The 19,407-nt window shown below is 53.8% G+C and overlaps 1 protein-coding gene across 2 annotated transcripts in view; it reads left to right on the top strand.

Annotated features, from left to right (window-relative positions):
• ANXA7 (annexin A7) overlaps positions 1 to 19,407 on the top strand; it is a 95,309-nt gene that overhangs the window by 47,458 nt on the left and 28,444 nt on the right. For both annotated transcript variants that reach the window (XM_075348818.1, XM_075348817.1), the window contains 2 exons: positions 6,144 to 6,257; positions 18,798 to 18,968. In XM_075348818.1, the coding sequence (XP_075204933.1) occupies positions 6,144 to 6,257; positions 18,798 to 18,968 (285 nt within the window). The remainder of the gene's footprint in view (positions 1 to 6,143; positions 6,258 to 18,797; positions 18,969 to 19,407) is intronic.

Below are 19,407 nucleotides of genomic sequence, written 5' to 3' on the forward strand. Positions count from 1 at the left end.
TGGAGCTGAGTATCGTCAGGGACATGGCCCTGCTACATTAAGGTACTCTGTGTCCCCGTACAAATCGCGCACACACACACCAGCATTGCTGGGTGTGTTAGTGCGCCGGGGGCAGCAGCGCGGCGCGCTTGTGCTATACTCACTGCAGCTTTGCTGAGTGAGTTTATGTATTAGGAACTGCCGCGCCGGCCGCTGATGGCGGTTTTTACGGCGGCAGCGCTGCGGCGCGGCTGGGACTTGTGGTGCGCCGGGGACTTCCGCGCTGGCCGCGCTTATACGGCGGCCGCGCTTATAAATCGAGTCCCCGGCTTTTGCGGCCTAGTTCCGTTTCGTTCCCGCCCCCAGGCCTGCCAGTCAGGGGAAGGACGGGACGCTGTCAGAATGTCAGCGCCGAGGGCTGGAGTCTGCTTAGCATACTCCAACCCCCCTCACTGGGCACAGTGGGACGCCAGTTTCCCGCACTTTGTCTGGGGCACGCCCACGGCACGCCCCTCTTCACAGGACGCTGGCAGCCATTCCTGTTTGCAGTCTCAGTGGAGAAGGGAGACAAGCTCTGGGAGACCCAGACACGGGATTCTGGCGACCACACACCCGCTTGGAGCGGGCGGTAAGCGGCACCTCTGGTGCTGACCCCACTTGTGCCGAAGTGTTCATTTGTACTTTATGCTTGTATTCTATACATTGCACTGTACGGTCGCTATTCTTGGCTATATACCCTCCTAGATTGCTAGACAACATGTCGTCCGCAAAAGCAAGGGGGCCAAGGCACAGGCTTTCTATGCTACCTGTACCGCATGTGCGGCTGTTCTACCGGCTGGTGCCACTGACCCCCATTGTGTGCAATGTTCGGCCCCTGTGGCACTTGCTCAGCCGGGGCCTCTGCTAGAGGTGGCCCAAGGAGAACCACCTGTGAACACTGTCCAGGTGACAGGGACGGAGTTTGCAGTTTTTGCTGATAGATTGTCTGTGACTATGACAAAAATCCTTGAGACCTTGCAGTCCAGACCGGTACCTCAGACCATGGGCACTGTTGATTCAATGCTCCCTGGCCCCCCTCATTTGAACAAATCCGTGCTCCGGGGGGGTCCCATGCATTCCGGGGTGATGGCTCTGACACGGACGACAGTCCCAGACAGCCTAAGCGAGCTCGCTATGAGCGACCCTCGACTTCATCACACTGGTCAGGGTCCCAGCAAGAGGACTCTCTATATGATGAGGCAGAGGTAGCTGATCAGGATTCTGATCCTGAGACCGCTCTTAATCTGGATACACCTGAGGGGGACGCAATAGTGAATGATCTCATAGCGTCCATCAATAAAATGTTGGATATTTCTCCCCCAGCTCCTCCAGTGGAGGAGTCAGCTTCACAGCAGGAGAAATTCCATTTCAGGTATCCCAAGCGTAAATTGAGTACTTTTCTGGACCACTCTGACTTTAGAGAGTCAGTCCAGAAACACCACGCTTATCCGGATAAGCGTTTCTCCAAACGTCTTAAGGATACACGTTATCCCTTTCCCCCTGATGTGGTCAAGAGCTGGACCCAGTGTCCAAAGGTGGATCCCCCAATCTCCAGGCTTGCGGCTAGATCCATAGTTGCAGTGGAAGATGGGGCTTCACTTAAAGATGCCACTGATAGACAGATGGAACTCTGGTTGAAATCCATCTATGAAGCTATCGGCGCGTCGTTTGCTCCAGCATTCGCAGCTGTATGGGCACTCCAAGCTATTTCAGCTGGTCTTGCGCAGGTTGACACTGTCACACGTACTTCTGTTCCGCAAGTAGCGTCCTTAACCTCTCAAATGTCATTTGCGTCTTACGCTATTAATGCTGTCCTGGACTCTACGAGCCGTACGGCAGTGGCGTCCGCCAACTCCGTGGTTTTACGCAGAGCCTTGTGGTTAAGGGAATGGAAGGCAGATTCTGCTTCCAAGAAGTGCTTAACCAGTTTGCCATTTTCTGGTGACAGACTGTTTGGGGAGAGATTGGATGAAATCATTACAGTCCAAGGGTAAGGATTCATCCTTACCTCAGCCCAGACCAAATAAACCCCAACAGAGGAGGGGACAGTCGAGGTTCCGGTCCTTTCGAGGCTCGGGCAGGTCCCAATTCTCCTCGTCCAAAAGGACTCAGAAGGATCAGAGGACCTCAGATTCTTGGCGGGCTCAGTCACGCCCGAAGAAAGCAGCCGGTGGAACCGCTACCAAAGCGGCTTCCTCATGACTTTCGGCCTCCTCTCTCCGCATCCTCGGTCGATGGCAGGCTCTCCCGCTTTGGCGACATTTGGCTGCCACAGGTCAAAGACCGTTGGGTGAGAGACATTCTGTCTCACAGGTACAGGATAGAGTTCAGTTCTCGTCCTCCAACTCGATTCTTCAGAACTTCTCCGCCTCCCGACCGAGCCGATGCTCTTCTGCAGGCGGTGTGCTCTTTAAAGACAGAAGGAGTGGTGATCCCTGTTCCTCTTCAGGAGCAAGGTCACGGTTTTTACTCCAATTTGTTTGTGGTGCCAAAAAAGGACGGGTCTTTCCGTCCTGTTCTGGACCTAAAACTGCTCAACAAGCATGTGAAAACCAGGCGGTTCCGGATGGAATCCCTCCGTTCCGTCATCGCCTCAATGTCTCAAGGAGATTTCCTAGCATCAATAGACATCAAAGATGCTTATCTCCACGTGCCGATTGCTCCAGAGCACCAGCGTTTTCTACGCTTCGTTATAGGAGACGAACACCTTCAGTTCGTAGCCCTGCCTTTCGGTCTGGCGACAGCCCCAAGGGTCTTCACCAAGGTCATGGCAGCAGTAGTAGCAGTCCTGCACTCTCAGGGTCACTCCGTGATCCCTTACTTGGACGATCTACTTGTCAAGGCTCCCTCTCAAGAGACATGCCAACACAGCCTGAACGTTGCGCTGGAGACTCTCCAGAGTTTCGGGTGGATCATCAACTTTTCCAAGTCAACTCTAACCCCGACCCAATCGCTAACATATCTTGGCATGGAGTTTCATACTCTCTCAGCGATAGTGAAGCTTCCGCTGGTCAAACAGCGTTCACTACAGACAGGGGTGCAATCTCTCCTTCAAGGCCAGTCACACCCCTTGAGACGCCTCATGCACTTCCTAGGGAAGATGGTAGCAGCAATGGAGGCAGTCCCTTTCGCGCAGTTTCATCTGCGTCCACTACAATGGGACATTCTCCGCCAATGGGACGGGAAGTCGAAGTCCCTAGACAGGAACGTCTCCCTTTCTCAGGCGGCCAAGGAATCCCTTCGGTGGTGGCTTCTTCCCACCTCATTGTCAACAGGAAGGTCCTTCCTTCCCCCATCCTGGGCGGTGGTCACGACAGACGCGAGTCTATCAGGGTGGGGAGCAGTTTTTCTCCATCACAGGGCTCAAGGTACGTGGACTCAGCAAGAGTCCACCCTTCAGATCAATGTTCTGGAAATCAGAGCAGTGTATCTTGCCCTACAAGCCTTCCAGCAGTGGCTGGAAGGCAAGCAGATCCGAATTCAGTCGGACAACTCCACAGCGGTGGCATACATCAACCACCAAGGAGGAACTCGCAGTCGACAAGCCTTCCAGGAAGTCCGGCGGATTCTGACGTGGGTGGAAGACACGGCATCCACCATATCCGCAGTTCACATCCCAGGCGTGGACAACTGGGAAGCAGACTTCCTCAGTCGCCAGGGTATGGACGCAGGGGAATGGTCTCTTCACCCGGACGTGTTTCAGGAGATCTGTCGCCGCTGGGGGATGCCGGACGTCGACCTAATGGCGTCTCGGCACAACAACAAGGTCCCGGTTTTCATGGCACGGTCTCACGATCACCGAGCTCTGGCGGCAGACGCCTTAGTTCAAGATTGGTCGCAGTTCCGGCTTCCTTATGTGTTCCCACCTCTGGCACTGTTGCCCAGAGTGCTGCGCAAGATCAGGTCCGACTGCCGCCGCGCCATCCTCGTCGCTCCAGACTGGCCAAGGAGGTCGTGGTACCCGGATCTGTGGCACCTCGCGGTAGGCCAACCGTGGGCACTACCAGACCGACCAGACTTGCTGTCTCAAGGGCCGTTTTTCCATCAGAATTCTGCGGCCCTGAACCTGACTGTGTGGCCATTGAGTCCTGGATCCTAGCGTGTTCAGGATTATCTCAAGAGGTCATTGCCACCATGAGACAGGCTAGAAAACCAACCTCCGCCAAGATATACCACAGAACGTGGAAGATATTCTTATCTTGGTGCTCTGCTCAGGGAGTTTCTCCCTGGCCATTTGCATTGCCTACTTTTCTTTCCTTCCTGCAATCTGGTTTGGAAAAAGGTTTGTCGCTCGGCTCCCTCAAGGGACAAGTCTCTGCGCTATCTGTATTTTTTCAGAAGCGCCTAGCACGACTTCCTCAGGTACGCACGTTCCTGCAAGGAGTTTGTCATATCGTCCCTCCTTACAAGCGGCCGTTAGAGCCCTGGGATCTCAACAGGGTTCTACTTGCTCTCCAGAAGCCGCCTTTCGAGCCTATGAGGGATGTTTCCCTGTCTCGCCTTTCTCAGAAAGTGGCCTTTCTAGTAGCGGTAACGTCTCTTCGGAGAGTGTCCGAGCTAGCAGCGCTGTCATGCAAATCTCCCTTCCTGGTGTTTCACCAGGATAAGGTGGTTCTGCGCCCGATTCCGGAGTTTCTCCCTAAGGTGGTATCCCCCTTTCATCTCAATCAGGATATCTCCTTACCTTCTTTGTGTCCTCGTCCAGTTCATCAATGTGAAAAGGATTTGCATTTGTTGGATCTGGTGAGAGCACTCAGAATCTACATTTCCCGCACGGCCCCTCTGCGCCGCTCGGATGCACTCTTTGTCCTTGTCGCTGGCCAGCGTAAAGGGTCGCAGGCTTCCAAGTCAACCTTGGCTCGGTGGATCAAAGAACCAGTTCTTGAAGCCTACCGTTCTGCGGGCCTTCCGGTTCCCTCAGGGCTGAGAGCCCATTCTACCAGAGCCGTGGGTGCGTCCTGGGCATTACGGCACCAGGCTACGGCTCAGCAGGTGTGCCAGGCGGCTACCTGGTCGAGTCTGCACACTTTTACCAAGCATTATCAGGTGCATACCTATGCTTCGGCGGACGCCAGCCTAGGTAGACAAGTCCTTCAGGCGGCGATTGCCCGCCTGTAGAAAAGGGTCGTTTTTACGGCCCTATCATGGGGTATTATTTTACCCACCCAGGGATTGCTTTTGGACATCCCAATTGTCTGGGTCTCCCAATAGAGCGACAAAGAAGAAGGGAATTTTGTTTACTTACCGTAAATTCCTTTTCTTCTAGCTCTAATTGGGAGACCCAGCACCCGCCCCTGTTTTTTTGTATACACATGTTGTTCAGGTTGAATGGTTTCAGTTCTCCGATATTCCTTCGGATTGAATTTGGTTAAACCAGTTTATTGGCTTTCCTCCTTCTTGCTTTTGCACTAAAACTGAGGAGCCCGTGATCCCACGGGGGGTGTATAGGCAGTAGGGGAGGGGCCTTACACTTTTAAGTGTAATACTTTGTGTGGCCTCCGGAGGCAGTAGCTATACACCAATTGTCTGGGTCTCCCAATTAGAGCTAGAAGAAAAGGAATTTACGGTAAGTAAACAAAATTCCCTTCTTTTCCCATAGATAATGGTAAAAAAACGCAGGTTTCAACCTGCGGAAAAAAACGCACCAAAAACGCATAAAAAAATGCGGTAACGCATGCAGTTTTCGGTGCGTTATTGGTGCGCTTTTTTTTTTTTTTTTTTTTTACCACAAGTGCGCTAATCTTTCAGACTCCAGAAATTTCTTAACAAAAATCCTTTTTCTAGTGTGAACAGAGCCTTACAGCTACGCGTAGACTGGTAAGTATGAAACGCTTGCTCCAATCCCCCTATCCCTTCTACCAACATTTTTAAGCGCCCGATTCTGGTCCCCCATAGACTTATATGGGGACTAGCACTTGGCCAGATATCCGAGACCATTCCGGGCTCGAACCAGGTTTTTTTTTTATTTGTTTTTTACTTTAAATCTGGTTGGACCGCTGATCCCGGGTATCTGCGGAACTGCCAATCACTAATTATCAGGTATTTAGATTGTGTGCTATATGCTTGTGTTTGATGACTATATTACTACGAGTGATCATAATTTGTGTTTTTTTTTTTTTCTTAAGGATTTGATTAAAGATTTGAAGTCTGAACTGAGTGGGCATGTTGAAGAACTCATCATCGCACTTTTTATGCCTCCAACATATTATGATGCCTGGAGCTTGTACAATGCCATGAAGGTAATGCTGCATGGTACCACAACGATCTTCTCACACATATAAATACTCACAAACTCTGACTGGGGCTCGAAACAGTAGACCAGACTGACAATTTTATTTAATTACGGTATCTTTCGCTTTATAAGACGCACTTTTCCTCCCAAAAATTTGGGAGGAAAATGGGGGGGGGGGTTGTCTTATAATCCGAATATAGCGGTACCTGGGGGTCCTGTCTGTGCGGCGATCGGTCGGCCGGGTGCCTGTGGCTGCGTGCAAGCTGCCTGGTACCTGTGCATGCGTGCGGTGCCAGCCAGGAACCCGTGGCTGTGTGCGGGCGGCAGCCGGGTGCTGTGTGCGGGTGGGCAGCCTGCTGGCTGCCACTCTGTGCGTGCGGGGCGGGCGGCTGTGCAGCAAGTTACCTAGTTTGTCCGCAGTCCCAGTTTCAAATGCTGGCACCGGGAGCAGGCGCGTGCGCAGATGGAGCTCTTGGATGAGAGCTCAATCTGCTCATGCGCCGCTCCAGGCGGCATGATTTGAACCGGGCCCGCGGACACTGGGACACTCACTGAACCGGCCTGCTGCACGTCTCACCCGCCGCCGCTGCTGCTGGAGCCGCCACCCCGGACGCCACCGCGGCTCCTGCCACCCCGGACGCCACCGCGGCTCCTGCCACCCCGGACGCCACCGCGGCTCCTGCCACCCCGGACGCCACCGCGGCTCCTGCCACCCCGGACGCCACCGCGGCTCCTGCCACCCCGGACGCCACCGCGGCTCCTGCCACCCCGGACGCCACCGCGGCTCCTGCCACCCCGGACGCCACCGCGGCTCCTGCCACCCCGGACGCCACCGCGGCTCCTGCCACCCCGGACGCCACCGCGGCTCCTGCCACCCCGGACGCCACCGCGGCTCCTGCCACCCCGGACGCCACCGCGGCTCCTGCCACCCCGGACGCCACCGCGGCTCCTGCCACCCCGGACGCCACCGCGGCTCCTGCCACCCCGGACGCCACCGCGGCTCCTGCCACCCCGGACGCCACCGCGGCTCCTGCCACCCCGGACGCCACCGCGGCTCTTGCCACCCCGGACGCCACCGCGGCTCCTGCCACCCCGGACGCCACCGCGGCTCCTGCCACCCCGGACGCCACCGCGGCTCCTGCCACCCCGGACGCCACCGCGGCTCCTGCCACCCCGGACGCCACCGCGGCTCCTGCCACCCCGGACGCCACCGCGGCTCCTGCCACCCCGGACGCCACCGCGGCTCCTGCCACCCCGGACGCCACCGCGGCTCCTGCCACCCCGGACGCCACCGCGGCTCCTGCCACCCCGGACGCCACCGCGGCTCCTGCCACCCCGGACGCCACCGCGGCTCCTGCCACCCCGGACGCCGCCGCCACTGACCCGCTGTGCCTGCCAGCACAACCTCTGCCTCCTGTGATCCTGCTTCACCACCACTGCTGCCCCCCCTCCGGTAAGAGAACACCAGAGTATAAGACGGACCCCAATTTTTCTTTTTTTTTACCTTTTTTTTTTTTTTTTTTTTTTTTTTTATGTCTAAGTTTGGGGGTGCGTCTTATAATCCGGTGCGTCTTATAAAGCGCAAAATACAGTATTTATTTTTCTTTGTCGCGCCATTGGGAGACACAGACAATTGGGTGTATAGCTTCTGCCTCCGGAGGCCACACAAAGTATTACACTTTAAAAAGTGTAACCCCTCCCCTCTGCCTATACACCCTCCCGTGGATCACGGGCTCCTCAGTTTTTTGCCCATATACCCTCAGTGATCATTCTCCTAGGAGACAACAGCATGTTGTCCACAAGGAGCAAAGGTGCTAAGGCACAGGGTTTTTTTGCGGCCTGTACCTCTTGTGGGGCTATGTTACCTGCGGGTTCCACCTACCCTCACTGTGAGCAATGCTCGACCCCTGTTTCGCTTGCTCAGCCGGAGCCTCGGTCACTAGTGGGCCCCTCGGCTCATGTAGACCCCCCTGCTCCCCCTGTCCAGGTGGCAGGGACAGAGTTCGCCTCTTTTGCTGAGAAACTGAGTCACTTTCACAATCCATGGCTCAGTCTATGGACAAATGGTCTTCTAAGCTGCTAGAGGCTTTGCAGTCCAGACCGGTCCTTACACAGGCCCCGGCCCCTGTGGGATCGTCGCCTCCAGGCCCCTCTCGGTCCGCGCCGCAGCGCGCTCCCAGGTTGGGCCCTAGGTCTCACGTGGAGGACCCCTGCCCGGACCACAGTCCTAGACAGGCTAAGCAGGCTCGCTGGGAATCTTCCCCAACTTCTTCACGCTGCTCGGGTTCCCAGCTTGAGGACTCGCTGGAGGACGAGGCGGACGTCGCAGCTCAGGGCTCTGACCCTGACGTCGCCCTTAACCTTGATACACCTGAAGGGGACGCCTTAGTGAATCACTCTAACTTCAGAGATGCTGTCCAGAAGCCCAGAGCGGTCCCGGACAAGCGCTTTACTAAGCGCCTTAATGACACACGTTACCCCTTCCCCCCCCTGACGTAGTTAAGGGTTGGGCTCAATGTCCCAAGGTGGATCCTCCAGTCTCTAGATTGGCGGCTAGATCTGTGGTATCGGTGGCAGATGGCTCATCGCTAAAGGATGCCACTGACAGGCAGATAGAGCTCCTGGTGAAGTCCATCTATGAGGCCACGGGCGCGTCTTTTGCCCCGGCCTTTGCAGCCGTGTGGGCACTCCAAGCTATCTCAGCTTGTCTGGCTGAGATTAATGCTGTCACACGTAATTCTGCTCCGCAAGTTGCGTCTTTGACTTCTCAAGCGTCAGCTTTTTCTTCCTACCCCTTAAGGCGCCTCATGCACTTCCTGGGGAAGATGGTGGCAGCGATGGAGGCAGTGCCGTTCGCGCAATTCCATCTGCGGCCACTCCAATGGGACATTCTCCGCAAATGGGACAGGAGGTCGGCTTCCCTCGACAGGAACGTCTCTCTTTCCCTTGCAACCAAGACATCTCTTCAGTGGTGGCTCCTTCCCAATTCTCTATCGCAGGGAAAATCCTTCCTACCCCCAACCTGGGCTGTGGTCTCCACGGACGCGAGCCTGTCAGGGTGGGGAGCGGTTTTTCTCCCCCACAGGGCTCAGGGAACCTGGACTCCGATAGTCTTCCCTTCAGATCAATGTTATGGAGATAAGGGCAGTGTATCTAGCCCTATTGGCTTTCCATCGGTGGCTGGAGGGCAGACAGATCCGTATACAGTCGGACAACGCCACTGCCGTCGCATACATCAACCACCAAGGCGGCACTCGCAGTCGTCAAGCCTTCCAGGAAGTCCGGCGGATTCCGCAGTGGGTGGAAGCCACAGCCTCCACCATCTCCGCAGTTCACATCCCGGGCGTAGAAAACTGGGAAGCAGATTTTCTGTCGTCAGGGCATGGATGCGGGGGAATGGTCTCTACACCCAGAAGTGTTTCGAGAGATCTGTCGCCGCTGGGGAACGCCGGACATCGATCTCATGGCGTCACGGCACAACAACAAAGTCCCGGCATTCATGGCTCGGTCTCAGGATCACAGAGCTCTGGCGGCGGACGCGTTAGTTCAGGATTGGTCGCAGTTTCGACTGCCTTATGTGTTTCCTCCTCTGGCGATGCTGCCCAGAGTGTTACGCAAGATCAGGTCCGACTGCCGTCGCGCTATTCTCGTCGCTCCAGACTGGCCGAGGCGGTCGTGGTACCCGGATCTGTGGCATCTCACGGTGGGTCAACCGTGGGCGCTTCCAGACCGCCCAGACTTGCTGTCACAAGGCCCGTTTTTCCATCTGAATTCTGTGGCCCTCAACCTGACTGTGTGGCCATTGAGTCCTGGCTCCTAGCGTCTTCAGGGTTATCTCAGGATGTCATTGCCACCATGAGACAGGCCAGGAAGCCAACGTCCGCCAAGATCTATCACAGGACTTGGAAAATCTTCTTATCCTGGTGCTCTGATAACGGTTTTCCTCCATGGCCGTTTGCCTTACCCACTTTTCTTTCATTCCTTCAATCCGGAATGGACAAGGGTTTGTCACTCGGCTCTCTCAAGGGCCAAGTATCGCCGCTCTCCGTATTTTTTCAAAAGCGCCTAGCCAGGCTTCCGCAGGTCCGCACGTTCCTGCAGGGAGTTTGCCACATAGTCCCACCTTACAAGCGTCCGCTGGAACCCTGGGATCTTAACAGGGTGCTAATGGCTCTTCAGAAACCACCTTTCGAACCGCTGCGGGATGTCTCTTTATCACGTCTTTCGCAGAAGGTGGCCTTTCTAGTGGCAGTTACATCACTCTGGAGAGTGTCTGAGCTTGCAGCGCTGTCATGCAAAGCCCCCTTCCTGGTGTTTCACCAGGATAAGGTGGTTCTGCGTCCGGTCCCGGATTTTCTCCCTAAGGTGGTATCTCCTTTTCATCTCAATCAGGATATCTCCTTGCCTTCATTTTGCCCTAATCCAATTCACCAATGTGAAAAGGATTTGCACTCTTTGGATCTGGTGAGAGCACTCCGACTCTACGTGTCTCGCACGGCGCCCCTGCGTCGTTCAGATGCGCTCTTTGTCCTTGTCGCTGGCCAGCGTAAGGGTTCGCAGGCTTCCAAGTCAACCTTGGCTCGGTGGATCAAGGAACCGATTCTCGAAGCCTACCGTTCTTCTGGGCTTCCGCTTCCTTCAGGGCTGAAAGCCCATTCTACCAGAGCCGTGGGTGCGTCCTGGGCATTGCGGCACCGGGCTACGGCTCAGCAGGTGTGTCAGGCAGCTACGTGGTCTAGTCTGCACACTTTCACGAAACACTATCAAGTGCATGCCTATGCTTCGGCAGACGCCAGTCTAGGTAGGCGAGTCCTTCAGGCGGCGGTTGCCCACCTGTAAGAGGGGGCCGTTTCGGCTCTTTTTATTGAGGTATTCTTTTACCCACCCAGGGACTGCTCTTGGACGTCCCAATTGTCTGGGTCTCCCAATGGAGCGACAAAGAAGGGAATTTTGTTTACTTACCGTAAATTCCTTTTCTTCTAGCTCCTATTGGGAGACCCAGCACCCGCCCCTGTTCCCTTCGGGCTGGTTGTTCTTTTGTGTACACATGTTGTTCATGTTGAATTGTTCTTTTGGTTCATGGTTTTCAGTTCTCCGAACATCCTTCGGATTGAATTTACCTTAGACCAATTTATAAGTTTCCTCCTTCCTGCTTTTGCACTAAAACTGAGGAGCCCGTGATCCACGGGAGGGTGTATAGGCAGAGGGGAGGGGTTACACTTTTTAAAGTGTAATACTTTGTGTGGCCTCCGGAGGCAGAAGCTATACACCCAATTGTCTGGGTCTCCCAATAGGAGCTAGAAGAAAAGGAATTTACGGTAAGTAAACAAAATTCCCTTCTTTTACGTGAAGAAGCTTCTTATCTTCCATTGTATCTTATTAGAAATATTTTGCCCTTTCTCCTCCTGGACTGATCTTTCACTCTGGTAAACCACATTCAGACATTAGGGTTTTTCATATGCACAAAACAATAGTACGAGTGTCATTAGTGTTTGGTTAGTGTGTTAGTTTTTACCATCAACCTTCCATCAGTGATTTTCTCGTAAGGAAAAATAAATTGGAAAGATTCTTCAATCTATTACACGGACTGCACGCTGAGCCCCTCCATGAAACTTGTATAGGTAATTGTCATCTGTGATGTTTTTTTTTTTTTTTTTTTTTGTTTTAAACCCCCCCCCCCCCCAAAAAAAAAAACCTTTTCTCCATGGCTTGTTTGCACACGTGCATTCAGAAAAGAGATGTCATGTGAACAGCTCCATAGACTATAATGGGTACTGTATTTTCTTTGTCGCTCCTAATTGGGAGACCCAGACAATTGGGTGTATAGCTATGCCTCCGGAGGCCACACAAAGTATTACACTAAAAGTGTAAAGCCCCTCCCCTTCAGCCTATACACCCCCCGTACTGCTACGGGCTCATCAGTTTTTATGCTTTGTGCGAAGGAGGTCAGACATCCACGCATAGCTCCACAGCTTAGTCAGCAGCAGCTGCTGACTATGTCGGATGGAAGAAAAGAGGGCCCATAACAGGGCCCCCAGCATGCTCCCTTCTCACCCCACTCTTGTCGGCGGTGTTGTTAAGGTTGAGGTATCCATTGCGGGTACGGAGGCTGGAGCCCACATGCTGCTTTCCTTCCCCATCCCTCAATTAGGGCTCTGGGTGAAGTGGGATCCCATCGGTCTCCAGGCACAGGAGACCGTGCTCCATCCACAGCTCCTGAGGACCCTGCTGGATAGGAGCCGAGTATCGTTCAGGGACATGGCCCTGCTACTTGGAGGTACTCTGTGTCCCCGTGGGGACCGCGCACAGCAACACTCCAGCATTGCTGGGTGTGCTAGTGCACCGGGGACAGCAGCGCTGGCTGCATTTGTGCCACTATACACTTCAGCGTCGCTGAGTGTGTTTGTGTCTTTCTTCCCGCCCCCAGCCCTGCCAGTCAGGGGAAGGGCGGGACGCTGTACAGGTCGGCAGCACTGAGGGCTGGAGCATGCTTTGCATACTCCACCCCCCTCACTCTGCACAGTGGGGCACCAGTTCCCGCACTTTTCTGGGTCACGCCCACGGCTCCCTCCTCTCCCCAGGACGCTGGCAGCCATTCCTCTCAGCTCTGCTAACGCTGGAGAGGAGAGACAAGCTCAAAGAGACCCAGGCAGGAATTCTGGTGCCCACACAAACGCTTTGCGCAGGCGGTAAGCAGCACCTGTGGTGCTGGCCCCACTAGTGCAGAAGTGTATTTATAGTTTATATGATTATAGTCTATACTTTACACTGTAGGGTGCACTGTTGATTTGTGGCTATATACCCTCCTGTATTGCTCAGAGGAGACAACAGCATGTCGTCCACAAATAGCAAGGGTGCCAAGGCACAGACTTACTATGCTGCCTGTGCAGCATGTACGGCTATACTGCCGGCAGGTTCCACTGACCCTCATTGTGTGCAATGCTCGGCCCCTGTGGCACTTTCTCAGCCGGAGCCTCTGCTAGGGGTGGCCCAGGGAGAACCACCTGTTGACACTGTCCAGGTGACAGGGACGGAGTTTGCAGTTTTTACTGAAAGACTTTCTGAGACTATGGCTAAGATATTAGAAGCCTTGCAGTCCAGGCCGGCATCTCAAGCCAGGGGCACTGTGGAATCATTGTCCCATGGTTCCCCTCAGTGGGAACAGCAATGTCTTCCCGGGGTGTCTCATGGATCCCAGGGTGAGGTCTCTGACACGGACCGCAGCCCCAGACCGACTAAGCGAGCTCGCTATGAAATCCCCTCGACATCATCACAATGTTCAGGGTCGCAGCGAGAGGACTCTGTATGATGAAGCGGAGGTAGCTGATCAGGATTCTGATCCTGAAGCCGCTCTCAACCTTGATACTCCTGATGGGGACGCCATAGTGAATGATCTTATTGCGTCCATCAATGAAATGTTGAATATTTCTCCCTCAGCTCCTCCTGTGGAGGAGTCAGCTTCTCAGCAGGAGAAATTCCGTTTCAGGTTTCCCAAGCGTACAAAGAGTATGTTTCTGGACCACTCTGACTTCAGAGAGGCAGTCCAGAAACACCGAGCTTATCCAGATAAGCGTTTTTCCAAGCGCCTTAAGGATACACGTTACCCTTTTCCCCCTGACGTGGTCAAGGGCTGGACTCAGTGTCCCAAGGTGGAGCCTCCAATCTCCAGACTGGCGGCTAGATCCATAGTTGCAGTGGAAGATGGAGCTTCACTCAAGGATGCCACTGACAGACAGATGGAGCTCTGGTTGAAATCCATCTATGAAGCTATCGGCGCGTCTTTTGCTCCAGCATTCGCAGCCGTATGGGCACTCCAAGCTATCTCAGCTGGTCAGGCGCAAATTGACGCACTCACACGTACGTCTGCGCCGCAGGTGGCGTCCATAACCTCTCAAACGTCGGCATTTGCGTCCTACGCTATTAATGCTGTCCTGGACTCTGCGACCCGTACGGCGGTTGCAGCCGTCAATTCGGTGGCAATACGCAGGGCCTTGTGGCTGCGGGAATGGAAGGCAGATTCGGCTTCCAAAAAGTGCTTAACTGGATTGCCATTTTCTGGCGACCGTTTGTTTGGTGAGAGATTGGATCAAACAATCCAAGGGAAAGGAAACATCCTTACCCCAGGCCAAACCAAAAACACCCCAACAGAGGAGGGGACAGTCGAGGTTTCGGTCCTTTCGGGGTACGGGCAGGTCCCAATTCTCCTCGTCCAAAAGGCCTCAGAAGGATCAGAGGAACTCCGACGCATGGCGGTCTAAATCACGCCCTAAAAAGACCGCCGGAGGTGCCGCTACCAAGGCGGCTTCCTCATGACTTACGGCCTCCTCACACCGCATCCTCGGTCGGTGGCAGGCTCTCCCGCTTTTGCGACACCTGGCTGCCACAAGTAAAAGACCGTTGGGTGAGAGACATTTTGTCTCACGGTTACAGGATAGAGTTCAGCTCTCGTCCTCCGACTCGATTCTTCAGAACATCTCCGCCTCCCGAGCGAGCCGAGGCTCTTCTGCAGGCGGTGGGCATTCTGAAGGCAGAAGGAGTGGTGGTCCCGGTTCCTCTTCAGCAACAGGGTCACGGTTTCTTCTCCAACCTGTTTGTGGTTCCAAAGAAGGACGGGTCCTTCCGTCCTGTTTTGGACCTAAAACTGCTCAACAAACACGTAAGGACCAGGCGGTTCCGGATGGAATCCCTCCGCTCCGTCATCGCCTCAATGTCCCAAGGAGATTTCCTAGCATCGATCGATATCAAGGATGCTTATCTCCACGTACCAATTGCTCCAGAGCATCAGCGCTTCTTGCGCTTCGCCATAGGAGACTAACACCTTCAGTTCGCGGCACTGCCGTTCGGCCTGGCGACAGCCCCAAGGGTTTTCACCAAGGTCATGGCTACAGTAGTTGCGGTCCTCCACTCTCAGGGTCACTCAGTGATACCTTACTTAGACGATCTGCTGGTCAAGGCACCCTCTCAAGAGGCATGCCAACACAGCCTCAACGTTACTCTGGAGATTCTCCAGAGTTTCGGGTGGATCATCAATTTTCCAAAGTCAAATCTGACACCGGTCCAATCACTGACATATCTTGGCATGGAGTTTCATACTCTTCCAGCGATAGTGAAGCTTCCGCTGGACAAACAGCGTTCACTACAGACAGGGGTACAATCTCTCCTTCAAGGTCGGTCACACCCCTTGAGGCGCCTCATGCACTTCCTGGGGAAGATGGTGGCAGCAATGGAAGCAGTCCCTTTCGCGCAGTTTCACCTGCGTCCTCTTCAATGGGACATCCTACGCAAGTGGGACAGGAGGCCGACGTCCCTAGACAGGAACGTCTCCCTCTCTCAAGCAACCAAAGCTTACCTTCGGTGGTGGCTTCTTCCCACCTCATTATCGAAAGGAAAATCCTTCCTACCCCCATCCTGGGCGGTGGTCACGACGGACGCGAGCCTGTCAGGGTGGGGAGCAGTTTTTCTCCACCACAGGGCTCAGGGTACGTGGACTCAGCAAGAGTCCTCACTTCAGATCAATGTTCTGGAGATCAGGGCAGTGTATCTTGCCCTAAAAGCGTTCCAGCAGTGGCTGGAAGGCAAGCAGATCCGAATTCAGTCGGACAACTCCACAGCGGTGGCTTACATCAACCACCAAGGTGGGACACGCAGTCGGCAAGCCTTCCAGGAAGTCCGGAGGATTCTGCTGTGGGTGGAAGCCACAACATCCACCATATCCGCAGTTCACATCCCGGGCGTAGAAAACTGGGAAGCAGACTTTCTCAGTCGCCAGGGCATGGACGCAGGGGAATGGTCCCTTCACCCGGACGTGTTTCAGGAGATCTGTTGCCGCTGGGGGATGCCGGACGTCGACCTAATGGCGTCACGGCACAACAACAAGGTCCCAACATTCATGGCTCGATCTCAAGATCACAGAGCTCTAGCGGCAGACGCCTTAGTTCAGGATTGGTCGCAGTTTCAGCTTCCTTATGTGTTTCCTCCTCTGGCTCTGTTGCCCAGAGTGTTACGCAAGATAAGGGCCGACTGCCGCCGCGCCATCCTCGTCGCTCCAGACTGGCCGAGGAGGTCGTGGTACCCGGATCTGTGGCATCTCACGGTCGGCCAACCGTGGGCACTGCCAGACCGACCAGATTTGCTATCTCAAGGGCCGTTTTTCCATCTGAATTCTGCGGCCCTCAACCTGACTGTGTGGCCATTGAGTCCTGGATCCTAGCGTCTTCAGGATTATCTCAAGAGGTCATTGCCACTATGAGACAGGCTAGGAAACCAACGTCCGCCAAGATTTCCTCCCTAAGGTGGTATCCCCTTTTCATCTCAATCAGGACATCTCCTTACCCTCGTTTTGTCCTCATCCAGTTCACCAATGTGAAAAGGATTTGCACTTGTTAGATCTGGTGAGAGCACTCAGACTCTACATTTCTCGTACGGCGCCCTTGCGCCGCTCCGATGCACTCTTTGTCCTTGTCGCTGGCCAGCGTAAAGGGACACAAGCTTCCAAATCAACCCTGGCTCGGTGGATCAAGGAACCAATTCTTGAAGCTTACCGTTCCTCGAGGCTTCCGGTTCCCTCAGGACTGAAGGCCCATTCTACCAGGGCCGTGGGAGCGTCCTGGGCGTTGCGACACCAGGCTACGGCTCAGCAGGTGTGTCACGCAGCTACCTGGTCGAGCCTGCACACTTTCACGAAACACTATCAGGTGCATACCTATGCTTCGGCAGATGCCAGCCTAGGTAGGCGAGTCCTTCAGACGGCAGTTGCCCACCTGTAGGACGGAGCCGTTACGGCTCTATTATGAGGTATTATTTACCCACCCAGGGACTGCTTTTGGACGTCCCAATTGTCTGGGTCTCCCAATTAGGAGCGACAAAGAAGGGAATTTTGTTTACTTACCGTAAATTCCTTTTCTTCTAGCTCCAATTGGGAGACCCAGCACCCGCCCCTGTTTTTGTATACACATGTTGTTCATGTTAAATGGTTTCAGTTCTCCGATATTCCTTCGGATTGAATTTACTTTAAACCAGTTTATAATTTTTTCCTCCTTCTGGCTTTTGCACCAAAACTGATGAGCCCGTAGCAGTACGGGGGGTGTATAGGCTGAAGGGGAGGGGCTTTACACTTTTAGTGTAATACTTTGTGTGGCCTCCGGAGGCATAGCTATACACCCAATTGTCTGGGTCTCCCAATTGGAGCTAGAAGAAAAGGAATTTACGGTAAGTAAACAAAATTCCCTTCTTTTGGACTTAAGACGTACCCCCCCCTCAAAATGTTGGGGGAAAGTGGGGTGTGTGTCTTATAGTCTGAATGTAGGGCTGCGGGGAATGAGTGGAGCGGGTCATCGGCGGCACGAGCAGCCTGCCGTGACCACGTGGACCCGCTCATTTAATTTGCACGCCCATCATATCTCAGCGCTCGCGCTGACAGTTGGGCGGGGTGATGGGCGGGGAATGCGCACATATTAAACAGCCTGCCCGCATGATCACCCCTGTCAACTACAGCATGGAGTGATCATGTGTGGCTGTATTCACTGCTCCCCGCGCATCATCAGCGCGGGGTGCAGTGAATCAGTATACTCACCGGCCACGATCCCTGCAGCACTGTGATGTCCTCCTGTCTGTGCTGGCGGCGGCTGTGTGGAAACTAGCAATGCGCACAGCGATGACGTCATCGCTGTGCGCACATGTCCACACACAGCCGCCGCCGGCTCAGACAGGAGGACATCACGATGCTGCAGGGCTCGTGGCCGGCTCCACACAGGTAAGCGGCGCTGCTGCTGACAGACGGAGGAGGAGCAATGCTGCAGGGAGTGAGGTAAGAGTATGAATGTATATTTATTTATTTTTTTTTTTTTTTGGTCACAGGATGCAGGCTGTATAGCAGGATGGGGGGCTATATTATGAGCAGGATGGGGGGGGTATATTATGAGCAGGATGTGGGGGGTATATTATGAGCAGGATGTGGGGGGTATATTATGAGCAGGGTGGGGGGTATATTATGAGCAGGGTGGGGCATATAGCAGGATGTGGCTATATAGCAGGATGAGGGACATATACAGTACAAGGCAGGAGGATCATTACCAGGATGGGGTACCTTAGTAAAGAATTTGGGGACATTACCCCCCATAACAGTGTCAGCAGCAGATCCTTGCCCCATAAGTGTGTCATGACCACATTTTTTGCTTAAAATTTTATTTTCTTATTTTCCACCTCTGAAACCAGGGTGCGTCTTATGGTCCGGTGCGTCTTATAGTCCGAAAAATACGGTATTTGTTTGTATCTGTGAAAACCACTGATAGAACAGAACATATATGTGAAAAACAGATGTCTGAATGAGGCGTTTCAGGGTAAGAACAGGATTGTGACTATACCTATTAGCACTTTACTGAGAGGTGCAGTTGTTGCTCATAAGTTTCTATGGAGGCGCTAAAGGCAGACCCACAAACTCTGTGCACGACTTGCACTATAAAATGTTTAAAATGTCAGTACTTGCGATATTGCAATGTAAGACTTGCTCTATAATTTATTTTATTTTTTTTTGTCTGTCCTATTCTAGGGAGCAGGAACAAAAGAAGGTGTGCTCATTGAGATCCTGTGCAGCAGGACGAATAGTGAAGTTCGGAACATTGTTGCCTGTTACAAGTCTGAGTTTGGGCGAGACATTGAGAAGGACGTGCGGTCTGATACTTCTGGTCATTTTGAAAGACTTCTAGTGTCAATGTGCCAGGTCAGCTCAAACTCTCTGTGCTTTGCTTTCAAGTGGTTGTCCCCTTTTAAAGGGAACCTGTCACCAGACTTTTCCCTAATAAACTAAAAGAATCCCCTTCTGCAGCTCCTGGGCTGCATTCTATGAAGGTGCACCTTGTGTCCTGACTCCCCTTCCAGACCCCAAAAATAACTTTATAAAACTTGTCCGTTAGGTATGCTAATTACCTTGGTTGGGCAGATGGGCGGACTCATTCTCTGCTCCTGTTTCCTTCCCCCCCCCCCCCCCTCCCTCCTGTTGCTGATCGCCGTCGTCCTTCCTTGATTGACAGGATGACGTCCTCCGTCATCCTCCCCGTCGCATTTTCAAATCTCGCGCCAGTGCAGTTAGGTCGGCTCACACAGGCGCAGTTCGCTTTGCCATATCGCGGGCACAGCAGAAAATGTAGGCTGCCCTAGCT

The sequence above is a fragment of the Anomaloglossus baeobatrachus genome, chromosome 5, assembly GCF_048569485.1.
Source record: "Anomaloglossus baeobatrachus isolate aAnoBae1 chromosome 5, aAnoBae1.hap1, whole genome shotgun sequence".
Classification (NCBI taxonomy): Eukaryota; Metazoa; Chordata; class Amphibia; order Anura; family Aromobatidae; genus Anomaloglossus; species Anomaloglossus baeobatrachus.